Consider the following 12,686-nt stretch of genomic DNA (forward strand, 5'->3'; position numbering starts at 1 on the left):
ATAACTAGCTCATCATGAACTTGGATGTCAATCCCAACTCTAGGATTTGAATCTGCTAGACTTCTGTCGGTGCTTCAGGGCAACTTCTCTTTGGAACCTGTGCACTTGTATACCTGTATAGATGAGGTTCACCTACCCCATCTCACCACCCTCTCACACTACCTCTCTAGCATTGGAGAGTTGTGAGGGATGACCCCATCACTTGTACTAGCAACCTAGAATGGAGGCCCTTGTAGCCATTGTTGTGGCCACATAGATAGAGCCTAAACTTGGGCCTGGAGAAGAGGAAAACTCGCCCAGAGAGTCATCACCCGTCGTCACTATCTGCACTTGCTCCTGTTGTAAAGGTGCTAATGTCTTTTAGTCCTTCTGAAGGTGTCCCTTTGTGCCACAATAATAGCATTGAGACTTCTTCTTTTGCCATATGGCACCCCTCTTTGAAATTGGAATATCTGAAGCACCAAGAGATAGCATCCTCACAGAAACTTGAAGTTGAACACAACAAGTCTCCAACATAACACTTGTAGACGAGTAAAGAATATTTGCATGCTGACCATCAGGAGGAGATGTCGGAGGAGCCATGATGAGGGAGATACAGAGAAGATGAAGAAAGGTAAGGGATCTTCAGAGAGAAAAGTATGCGAAAAATACAAACTTGTAAGGATTGCACGAGTTCCAAGCAGTAAAGAAAGCACGTAGAGAAAAGATCAACAGAAACGAGTGTGTAGTGATGAGAACATGACAACCGGATGCACATGAACCCTCTCTAAGTTGAGGAGTTACCATAAATTGAGAAGACGGACCAAAAATAACTAGAACCAACCTGAAAATACTGTCGCCTAGCCCTACACAAGAGCAAACAGCCAAAATGCAAGTAGCAGACACCAAAACGCAGATTTGGAAGGGTTAGTAACAGGTCCCACAGCCTTGAAACAGGCCCAAAAAGCTGAAAATGAAAATGGCAGTCTACAAAACACTGAGGAAATAGGCCAAAAAGGATTAGAAGATGGTCGTTTAGGCTGGAAATCAGTTGCAGCACTCAGATATAGGTCCAATCAGCAGTAGAAAAGCCAAAAATCAGACCATGTAAAACAGCAGCAGGAACAATGATCGTGCAATCTGAGACCATGTGAGAAGTGGATGCAGTGATGGAAGCATGGAAAACTGCTGTATTAGATTGCTGAACACAAGAGACAAAGGAAAGAGAAAGAGAAACAATGCAAAAGAAAAGACCACTGCACAAAGAATTCAAAATAAAAAAGATACTCAAGAAATGGAATCCATATAACAAGATATGAGATAGTACAGAACCAATGTGAGTCACTGGCTGCGAAAGCATTGGCACCGGCTCCTCTCCCTCCACTAGAACCAGTCAGGTGATGAATGATCAATGAATGTGGAGGAGAAGCCTGAATAAATAGGCAAAAATAATGCCATAAATAATGTCAGGTTGGCCAGCATTTAATGCTGATGGGCCAGCAATAAATGCTGAAATAGCCAGCCTAAAATGCTAGGAAAAATGCCCGAATAATCACAATAATATCTTGGTGCCCTAGCCCATTCACATGCATAGACTCAACCATGAAATGACATATCTGCTAACACGATTGTCAACCAACGTGCATTTACCTAGTGAGAAATTGGGAACAGTTTCCTTTGCACATAATTTTGAATTTTGCATTTGACACTTGCTAGTATAAATTGTCAACCAACGTGCATTTACCTAGTGAGAAATTGGGAACAGTTTCCTTTGCACATAATTTTGAATTTTGCATTTGACACTTGCTAGTATAAGGATAAGCCCATAGCAATGGCTTGTAGACTATGGTGCATCTAATGTTCAAAGCAAAAGGTGGGGCAGTCCATATCAGTGCCTGTATGTGGTTCATAGAGCCTGATGGAGATATTAGAAGGTGACATTTCTGCTGTGCGCTTGGAGATAAAAGGAAACATTGTTGGAACTGTACTCAAGTAGCAATAAAACTGAACCTGCTGCGAGACGTATAACAAGTATTTTGATCTTTGAGTCAAAGACAAAGAGCCAAAATTTCAGCCAGTTGGTCAGCATAGTATCTGTCAGCTTTAACTACCTGATATTCACTTGGCTGTTTGCTTAGTTTCTCTCATTAAAACCCTAGTTTCGGCTCATAGATCCTAGAGTCGCTTCTGATCTTATGGAATGATCAATAGACAATTTGTCACTCAGCTGTGAAATCTGCGTGGGTCACGTGCAGCAGTAACCTATTCATCTTTTAGTAGTGCAGCATCCTTTGCATTATCTGGTTACTGTGGGTTTACTTGTAGTTCGTCGAGTTGGTTTCACTAGAACCCACTAAGTAATACGTTAGTGTGAAAGCACTGTGCTCATCTTAGTGGCGGGAAGCTTTGGAGCTTGTTGATTACTGTAGCAAAAGCAAAAGCAGGCTTGAAAAGCTGTAGCTTAATTATTTTCCAGGCAATAGCCTTTTCTCATTAACCATAGCAATGTGTACCCTTGTGTGGCCCATAGGTGAATTTGCTATACCTGGTCTGAGAGCTTACTGTGGGTTTACTTGTAGTTCGTCTAGTTGGTTTCACTAGAACCCACTAAGTAATACGTTAGTGTGAAAGCACTGTGCTCATCTTAGTGGCAGTAAGCTTTGGAGCTTGTTGATTACTGTAGAAAAAGCAAAAGCAGGCTTGAAAAGCTGTAGCTTAATTATTTTCCAGACAATAGCCTTTTATCATTAACCATAGCAATGTGTATCCTTGTGTGGCCCATAGGTGAACCTGCTATACCTGGTCTGAGAGCTTCTGATTCCATCTGTCATACTTGTTGCATCCACACTGATATGCTTTCTTTCATCTCACTTAATGGGTAAACGACACCACATGCTATCCATCTCTAGGCAGTGATCAATATTTTTCATCTAATGTGGAGATACAATTATCCATATTTAATCAAAGTCAAAGTAAATGATATGTTCTATTTGGTGTTTGATGAAGAAGCAGTAAAGTAGGTCATGGATCTAATTTGCAATAATTCTTATACAGATGTAATGTTTTTCAGAGGCTTCTTACAGATAATTCCCCACGCCTCAGAGAAGCACTGCGATATACCATTTATGGGAAAACTGGAGTTTTTGATGTAGAGCGGTTTATTGACGTTATGGAGGCATTTGAGACATTTGTCACAGCTGCAAAGAGTGGTGGAGGAGAGGATTTGCAAGGAAACATGGCTTCTCTTGGACTAGTGGAGACAAGAAACTCAAGGCTTTTGCCCACTACTCTTTTGCCACCTCAGCAGCAGGTGAAAGAGGGGCAACAAATTCAGACGAGGACAGCATTGGCCTTTCTACTGTCTAAGCAGGGCGAATTCTTCAGGGAGTTCATACTAGATGAGGTATGCACATTTGCTATGCACAGCTGCAGGTCTTCTGTTTTTTGGGATTCAAAATTTATATTCCTTGTCCAATGTCATTACCAGTCGTATTTTTCTTTATAGAATTGTATTGGGGCAGTTTGTTTATCTTCTTTACTTCATAATGGTAATGACACTTAAATGCTTGTGCTCAAGGATGAATGGCTTTTCTGGACCAAAAGAATGCATAAACTTGTCATACTTTAGTATAAGCAATGCAATGAATGCAGTCTTGGTTTATGTCTTGCTGCTTGTGCTTTAGCCAATCCTAACCTGTACAGACTGTAATCAACCTCTGAAGTTTGCATACAACTGGTAACTAGAAACCAGTATGCTCACATCTAGACCAAAGATGGAGGAGTCTTACGACACTATGACTACACAAGGGCTATCTAACTTTCGTGTACAAACATATGCCTCCTTATTCCATCAAAGGGCAAGTTATTGAGGGACATGTCTAGGTCAAGCGAACTATTGCACTGCACAATTTTAGTGTGTAGATGAATGTTTGTTTTGTCATAAATGTGGATTTCATAGAGATAAGTCTCCAGAATGACTTTAGCCAATTTTGTGCCATTGGAAATTTAAGTCTGTCATGATGTAGATCTAATATACATAAGAATCTAAACTGGAACTTTGGAGAAGTACTTCCATGAACAATATTTGCTCGTTCAAGCACTGAATGGCAGAGATTTGTGTATCGGTACACACCGGTGAGTGTGTGCCTAAAGACATTCACAGACAATGTTGAATGGACTGGATTACAAGAGGGTGAAGGCAGACCTAACAGAGTGAAATAACTGATGGAAAATATTTCAGCTGTTAACTTATGCTTGTTAGGAAATGCGAGAGGAACCAAAGGCCCCCCAAGACAGCCGATTTTGTCCCCCATGTTTCACTTCAGCAGTTGGCCATTATTCATGCAAACACTTTGATCTACATGGGGTTGCCACTTGTTGCTTGTTTTGGTAGTGAAGGCAAGCCTGGCAAGTTATTCTAGACAAACAATTGTATGCCAACCTCTGATGTTGAATCACTAGTCATGAAGGGAAAGTTGTCATCTTATGCAATTCTTAAGGGAATATTTTATGTCAATCTCTTGAAAGATCCCATAAGGCAAGATCCTTCTTTTACCTAGAAATGTTTATGTTTTTTAACAAAAGTGGTTGACCTTTTGTGGGATTTTTCTGCTTTGAACATGGACACTGAGAAGCTTCTATAGCCATCGTACTGCTCATCAGTCAATGGATTGAGACTCCCATTGACAAGTTCTGCTGCCTTTGGTAGCCCACTAAAGTGAGTTTACATACAGTGCTCCTGCCAACACAAGGGCCTTACATTGAACCTGCAACTGTAACAAAACTTTACGTGTAAGATCTATGCAAACCTTGGAATGAGGAAGGCTGCTTTAAAATTAACATGGTATAGGGATGAAAAAGGCTCAACAAGGAGATTGAGAGACATCTGCCCTGGACCCTACAGATTTAAATAAGTAGGTGCTACATTTGATTCCCATATTGGCCTTGACAGAGTCACGACTCACAATCAAGGGGTAGTCCGAAATTTGATGGAGTCCTTGGACTAATAGTTCAGAAACAAGAATTGTGAAATGTTACCCCAAGTTGGAAATTTTTGGAACTGTAGGATTTTGCTTACCAGATGCAAAGACAAATTTGTAGAAACCTTCACTAATGAAAAGTTGCTCCCATTTGTACTCCTGTGTCGGCCCTCACTGGCAGAAACTATGTTTCCAACCCAAGTTGCAGTAGGATCCTGGGTATCACTAATACTTGTAAGAATCTCCAGCACTTACCATTCATGCATATGTTTTGTCATCAATAATGCCTGAGCATGTCCAAGCATCCTTCTGTACATGCTCATGCAAAAATTACCATAGCAAAATCATTTATTCTTTTAGTTCTATAGACAACTGTGAATCATTGTCTGGGGAAAAAGAAAAGTGACAATTGTGGGTCAGCCTCCTCCCATTCATCTCTTGCAGAGGCACAGGACTGACCATTATTTGTAGGGAAGCAACAAGGGGCATACATTATACTCAGAGAAGAAAGATTTGATTTCTAAGGCCCTGTAGTGAGAAGAATCACGATGACAATGTTATTTTTGGCAGTTGTAGTCATGAGACAATGCGTCAGCAAACCATATTCTATTTGCCAAACAAGTAATCAACCTGTATGAATATAGATGAGAGATTTTCCCACCTTTTTTTCTGACAATTTCTTCAGAGTATGAAATTACCTCAGATATATGGAAATCTGTTTTAATAAAAGTAATGTTTCCATAACGTGAAAGTTTGAGGTAGCAAGTTTTAGGTTAGGATTCAGCCACATGCATGCGTGTGCACGCATACATACACATTCACATGTGCTCTCTCTCTCTCTCTCTCTCTCTCTCTCTCTCTCTCTCTCTCTCTCTCTCTCTCTCTCTCTCTCTACCATAGTGAACAAGTGAATAGCAACAGAGGGGAGTTGCTGGAAGGTCACACCCACTATGGGAGAATGATAATGAAAGTACAATCCCGATGGTACTAAATTACCACACCCATTGATGGGTGTTCACATGAAAAAAAAACACTTCTCCAGCCAGAAGGTAAAAAGTGCATGGGGATAAGAGTGTTCACACCAAAGCTACGGAGTAACACGATAAGTGTAACAAATGCCCCTTGTGTGATTGATTTGAACATATAGAGGGAATTGGTAGATCAATCCACAATGGTAGTAAGCCTAAAGCCTTGTGAAAGGCCTCAAATTTTTCTATAGAGAGACCTTTGTAATTAGATTTGTGAAGTTGTCCTATGTAGGGACATAAACCAAGTCAATCTCCCTTGCATGGAGCCTCTCTCTGATATATTGATAACGGTGCTTAGTGCAAGCATGAAAATTTGGATTCCTTGCAACTACCATGGCACTTTGACTATCAATATAAATATGAGTGGGTGATTGTTGTCCCACACTAAGATCAACCAAAAGGCATTTGAGCCATGTACATTCCGATGCGGCTATAATTACTACCTTTTATTTAGCTTCACAGCTAGATGTGGCATTGTAGATTGCTTTAGAGCTTCTTGCTTAGCCAAGAGATACATGAATCACCAAGCATGAAACAATTACCACTAGTGGACACTCACATGTTAAAACATCCAATTGTCATTATCTATGAAAGCATACAAGCAAAAAGAAGCACTCATAGAGTTAGAAGAGTTCTAGTGTCTGAGTGCCTTTAAGATAGCAAAAGACATGTTTGACTGCTTATCAATGCGTAGCACCAGAGTTGTGCATGAAGTGTGCTAACTAAGAAAGCCCAAACTGAATATCCGTTCGTTCGTGTATTACACAAATACAATACACATCCAACAACTTGTTGATAGAGAGAAGCATCAAATGGATCCCTTGCATCCTCAAGTGTAAACTTGTGGCGTGTCCCAATTGGAGTAGAGATAGGCTTGCAGTCTTGGATCTGAAAATGCTCAAAGGGCTGCCCAATGTACTTAAAAACTGCCGCAAAACAATGCCTCCCTCAACTGTAGTAAATTGTAAGCCAAGATAGTAGTGTAGGTGGCCAAGGTCTGTGACATCAAATGCATGTTTCCATTCAGACTTTAAAGCTGCAATTCATGTCTCATAAGGTCCAGTTGAGAATATATCGTCCACATAAAGAATGAGAATCAAGAGATTATCTCCATCTATGCGGACATGAAGCACACTTTCAGAGTGTGAATTACTGAAACCAAGGGCAATCAAATTGTGCATAGTTCATTCCACCATCATCTAGTGGCCAATTATCAACTGTTAGAACATGAATACTCGGTAAGGACTTCTCTTGCTTGCAGGTTGTCTCACCATACCCACCACCTTCTTGCACACACCTCCCATGTTCACTACTCTTGCTACTAGCATCACATACCACTCTATTTTTGAGAGGAAAGTGGACCGGTCAAGCGCGAACGGCTTCTAGCGTTTTTGTGCACGCCATTCAATCGTGTGTTGAAGAGCAGGTTGTTGCTTTCATACCAATGAAATGCCCACCTTGATCCAACCAGCATGTGAGAGACAACAAAATCCATCACGTTGGAATAAAACGAAGAGGGATGGACATCAAGCCCACCTTCTTGCCTTATAGCCTTACGCTTGTCACAATGGTTGGCATCCCATACCACCAGCCCACCCCATTGCAGTGTGCAGATGAGACAGCCTATGCACCTAGAGTTCAAGTGTGGTGATCACACTAGATGTGGCACAAATGATCCCTCGAGTCCTTTTGATAGGACTTCTTTGCCACCTTAGTATAAGGGCACATTCAAACCTAGCCATTTAGTGACTCAAGGCTGTCACCAGCCCATTTTGGATGTCCAAGGATGTAACGACCTTGGTCCATTTATTTGATAGAGGTGGCAATTTATGGAATCTTCTCTTTATGGGGGCAAGAGAGGGAAGCAATGATACAAGATTGAGCAATATGGTGGATTGGAACTTATTGGAACTGTTGCATGCACTACAACTGTGCAGGTTTTGCAATTTGGTCACTTGACCATTTATGGGCTGATATCAAGCCATTAATGTAAATTTTCTACTTATATATAGCATTCCCAAATTTCACACTAGACTCCTAAATGTATGTTGCTTTGAGCCAGGGATGAGCCATTATGAGCTCTGTATTCTTTTAAAAGATCATAGCTTTTGGTGCTCACTAAATGTATTCGGCAGCCAATTAGGTGTCTATCAACTGACTTTTTTAAATGGTTTGCATACAGGTTGTGAAGGGAATAGATGCTGTGTCCAGAGAGCAGTTGGTACAGTTATTGATGACATTTGGGTTTGACAGAATGATACCTACATTGAATACCTTGCCTATCTTTTCATTCTTGAAGCCTTCATTCTTAGTTCCATCTATGACATCGGAAGATCAGATCGTTGTCAATAATGCGAGGAGAGTCCTTTCATTCCTGATAGATGGAACACCTGCATCAAGCTCCCTTAAGGTAATGATAAAGCTCTTCTAACTGCAGTTTCTATTTTTATGGTGGACGACAAGTGTTTCATATTTGAAGTGAATGAACCTGTTTGGTATCTAGCATTCTTTTGGTCTAGTTATAAAAATTATCAGGGCTTTCTTTCCTTTATCTCTTGGAAGTCCTATCCTGACACTTGTGTCCTTGCTGAAGAGAGTGTATTTTTGTGCTGACGATTGACTCAAGTTCATGGAAAAATGTATGCATATTCTTGGAGCTGTAGAGGAACGCTAATAGTAAAGGGCAGAATAGCTAAAGTAAACCAAAGACTTTAAAACAGTGATCTTTTTGTCTTGGAGTATGATGTAACAATTTACTGAAACAAGGTTTGCTGTTGATAAGCTTGACGCCTTTGACTCTAACAAGGTTTGTTGTCGATAAGTTTAACATTTAAAATTTAATAAATAAGGCTGTTTGTGTTTCGGAGTGTCATTTTCTAATATTTTACTGAAACAAGACTTGTTATGGTTAAGGTTAATGTTTAAAATTAGCTGCCACTAAGGATTTAACAAGTTGGGAAGCCTGATTGTAAAGCTGATCAAAGATGTTCCGGTACTTCTAGAGCTTTTTTGTGAATGTGGTTTTTTGAAATCATTTTATTTGTGAATGCTTTCTGGTTTGCACGAAAGATAAATATGACTGTTTTATAAACAACATGAATTATGTGTCCAATGAGGTTGAACTGCAGACACAATTCATGTTAATGTTGGCTTGATTAAGCACAAAGGTGAGTACAAACTAGCTCATAGAAGGTAGAAACCTTCTAGAAATGGTCAAAGACCACCTACCCATGGTAAAGGGGCCTGTTAGTGATACCTAACTTGTGTTGTGCTGTTAGCCTCTTTATCTCGTCCCTATCGTGGAACACACATTCTGCAGTTACTGAATATAATTTTTCTTGGTCAGACAAAGATTATTTCATAACACACCACTGCTACGACAATGCGTAGTTAAGTTATTGAGCCCACTTATGATTGTCCGGTGTCACACTACCAGCGCTAGAAAGGAAGTATGCAAAATGTTCTCACAGCTGGACCTACCAGACACGATTAAGGTTTGTCCATGTTTAAGGACTTATTGTTGTTATTGTATAGCCTTGTTCTAGGAACATCACACATATCAATGATTTGACAGGGAGGTGTTATTAGGGCTGTATCCATGGTCAAGGACTTACTGTAGTTATCATAGATCCTTGTTCAAGGAGCAATACACGTAGTGAAGACGTGACAGGGAGGCATATAGTCAGATGCCACCTAGGCCCAAGGATGAGAACTTGCAAGTCCAGCTATTTGGCTACAATGCAAGGCTAGGGGGGAGAGCTTTCTGCAGTTATCATTTACATGATCAGGTATTTGGTCTACATTTGTTCTTGGCAAAAGGCTAAATGGTGTGTGAGGCAGACTTGCACTTCTTTTACCTTTTTCCACAACAAGATAGCAATTGAAAGAATTTGGAACATGTGTATGCGGGCCAGCAAAGCATTATGTCTTGATTTGTTCAGATGCTAGGAACATGCAGTCATGATCCTGCCCTGTGCTACTCCATTACTGGGGGACCTGACTAGGGTAGCAATCTGGTGGTCGATGGTCAGCTGTGGCTGGCATCCCTATTACATAGCTCACCAGGCCCAGTAGAGACTTCCTTGGCAACACAAGAAGATTGAGACTGGAGGGCACAGTGGGCATAATTGATGGCCCATATGGGCAGGAAGATCATAGATATTATAATGGTATTATAAGACCTCTTTTTTTTTTTGGTGGGGGGGTGGTCAGGGTATTTTCCTTCCATATTCTCAATCTTGCATGCACTCTCATTTTTCCAGCAATAAGTATACTCTTCTAGAACCGGAAGCTACATTACACTTGATAACAACTGCTATCTCGCACAGTCATATGCAATGCTGCCTTGCCACCATGCAGTTATTTCAGCTCCAGCATGGTGGACCCCAGGCTGTTAAAGAAAATCTCCTGCACCACAATTAACCTGTGCCTTCAGAAACATTTTCTAGTGTGGTGCATGTGTTCTTATTGAATGTCGATCATGGGGTTGTGAACAATTTTATTCATTCTCTTTGGAAGCAGAGAAGTTTGACATTCTTATGCAGTGTCGAGCATGGGAATGTGAACAATTTTACTATTGTTGAGTATGTGACACTAGAGAAATGCTTGTGGGAGCCCTAGCAGATGTTTAAACAAGGATTAAGACCAATATCTCATAATATTGAAATTGTTCATATTTGAGTAGTTGATATCAGATCTGTGTTTTCAACAACTGTGTATCTGAGAGTGCTGATTAGCATTTTGGGTAATTTTGCAGGCAGGAAATGTGAAAGTTGTGGAGATCACTAGAGAGCTTTTACCTCTACTTCCAAGCATATCAATGGAACTGTTGCCTGAAATTTCTAACCGGCTTGTGTCGCGAGTACTTGCTCGCTTTTTGAGGGATGTGTTTCTAGATTGATAACCTGCTGACCTTGTCCAACTATAATGATGCTTGGCCTTTGGGAAGACTGCAATAGAGACTCACCCTGGATCTTGTTCATTATTAGAAGGCATTGAGGTGGTCAGACAAAGAGTTACTTGACCAAGAATCCAATGCAGTGCCACTCTTTATGCGGGTTATTTTGCCTGCTATATCATCAAAATGAGTTCCGAGTGGTGATGTGTGCAAGTTAATCATTGAAGCTTGCACTGTGTCATGTATTATAAGGAGAGGATACTCATATTTATGTATAGACACACATTCTTTAATTTTCCCTTTACATTTTGCGAAGCAATTAAAATGGATGGTACATGGCCTAACCAGGTTCAAATTCTTTTGTCTTGATACACTAGAAGGCACAAGTTCAGTTGGATTAACGGGCCTGCAATTTTTTTGTTTTCACGTCTATGGATTTCTTTTCCTCAGTTTTCAAATGGCAAGATTTTCCTTAGCTTTCAGGAAGCAGGCACTGTAGTTAATGATTCGGTTGATTGATTTACTTAAGTCCAACCAAGGAGGGGCTATTGGTTGCATCTGTGGTGAATCGAGAGCAAGGGGGAGAGGTAGAGTTGGAAGGCTTATTGAATATCATCACTTGGTCAGCCTAATAGGAAACTGGGTCCTTGTGAAGCCATGTGTCAGCATCTGAACCATACATCCCAAGAAGCAAAAGCCAAGCAATCAAGCTTTTTAGCTTAATCCTAAAACAGCATAGAGCAAGAGCCACTCTGTGTGATACAACTCCTCCATGCTATCAAGTCCTTGCATTGGATGAAGGATTTAACTCCTCACTGTAGCTATGACAACTAGCTTGCCTTCTCTCCCTTCACTGTCCTTTGTTGTCACAAGGTTAATGCACACTCAATTCGGCCTGGCCTTCATTTCTAGGCCCTAACAATCATCCTCCAAGTAGTCCCCAATAGGTTAATCTTAATTTGAAAATAATAATCACTCATCCTCATCACATGTAAAACAACCTTATCTGTTAAGCTTAAATAAAGGATAGCCTTGCTATTAAGAGAGACTGTCAAAGAACCTTGTTGACAGGCCATGATTATGAATATGAATTTACTTCTCTGAAAACATAAAAAAGCCTTGGCATTTCCCCAAGATGTAATGCAGAAGGCATGGAAGTGGCAATCAAAGCAGGCATGTATGCCAAGACAACCTTTTAACCTAGACATCCTTAAACATGTTGGATCACATTGTAGCCTTTGGGAGATGCCTAGCTGGTGGACAATGGTTATGGCATTGTTGACATTGAAACCGATGGATGCAATGAATGCTCAACTCATGAACACATGTACAAGGTGAGAGGTGCCTCCTTACTCAGACCCCCTTGAACGTGACTTTATGACCGTCCTCTCCAAGACTCCACCCCATTCAAGGGCCTCTTCCCTATCATCTTTTAACTAAGGTCCCTTCATCTTCATCCTCTTCATCACCTTCGAGTGCCTTTGCAGGTTTCTCCTGAATATTTGATGGGACATTTATAGCCCTGTTCATTCATTTTTCTATCCATTACTCCTTAACGGTTCAAATACTGCGGATCTGGCTATGATATTAAGGGAACTATTCCTACCACGTCAACAAGTGCAACAAGTTTGTACCATCTATATCGTTATTGTACCTTGTATGATGTATGTACATAACAATCATATGATGCATTTTTCCTCATCCACTTTTTCAAGCAAGCTAATTCTAACCTTTTTTTCAATACAAAAGCATGGATGTGCAGACCATTTTGGAGACACGACTGATGATTGAGCTGCCCCTCCT

The 12,686-nt window shown here is 40.6% G+C and overlaps 1 protein-coding gene across 1 annotated transcript in view; it reads left to right on the forward strand.

The window, feature by feature from the left end:
* Positions 1–11,208, forward strand: part of LOC148038362 (Protein kinase superfamily protein) — a 60,113-nt gene extending 48,905 nt beyond the window's left edge. The window contains exons 12-14 of the mRNA XM_087671060.1: positions 3,050–3,382; positions 8,169–8,396; positions 10,743–11,208. Coding sequence (XP_087527186.1) covers positions 3,050–3,382; positions 8,169–8,396; positions 10,743–10,886 — 705 coding nt within the window. The 3' untranslated portion in view covers positions 10,887–11,208. The remainder of the gene's footprint in view (positions 1–3,049; positions 3,383–8,168; positions 8,397–10,742) is intronic.
* The last annotated feature ends 1,478 nt before the right edge of the window (positions 11,209–12,686 follow it).

Source organism: Lygodium microphyllum, chromosome 3 (genome assembly GCF_053477565.2).
Source record: "Lygodium microphyllum isolate KBCC chromosome 3, Lygodium_microphyllum_v1.1.10, whole genome shotgun sequence".
Classification (NCBI taxonomy): Eukaryota; Viridiplantae; Streptophyta; class Polypodiopsida; order Schizaeales; family Lygodiaceae; genus Lygodium; species Lygodium microphyllum.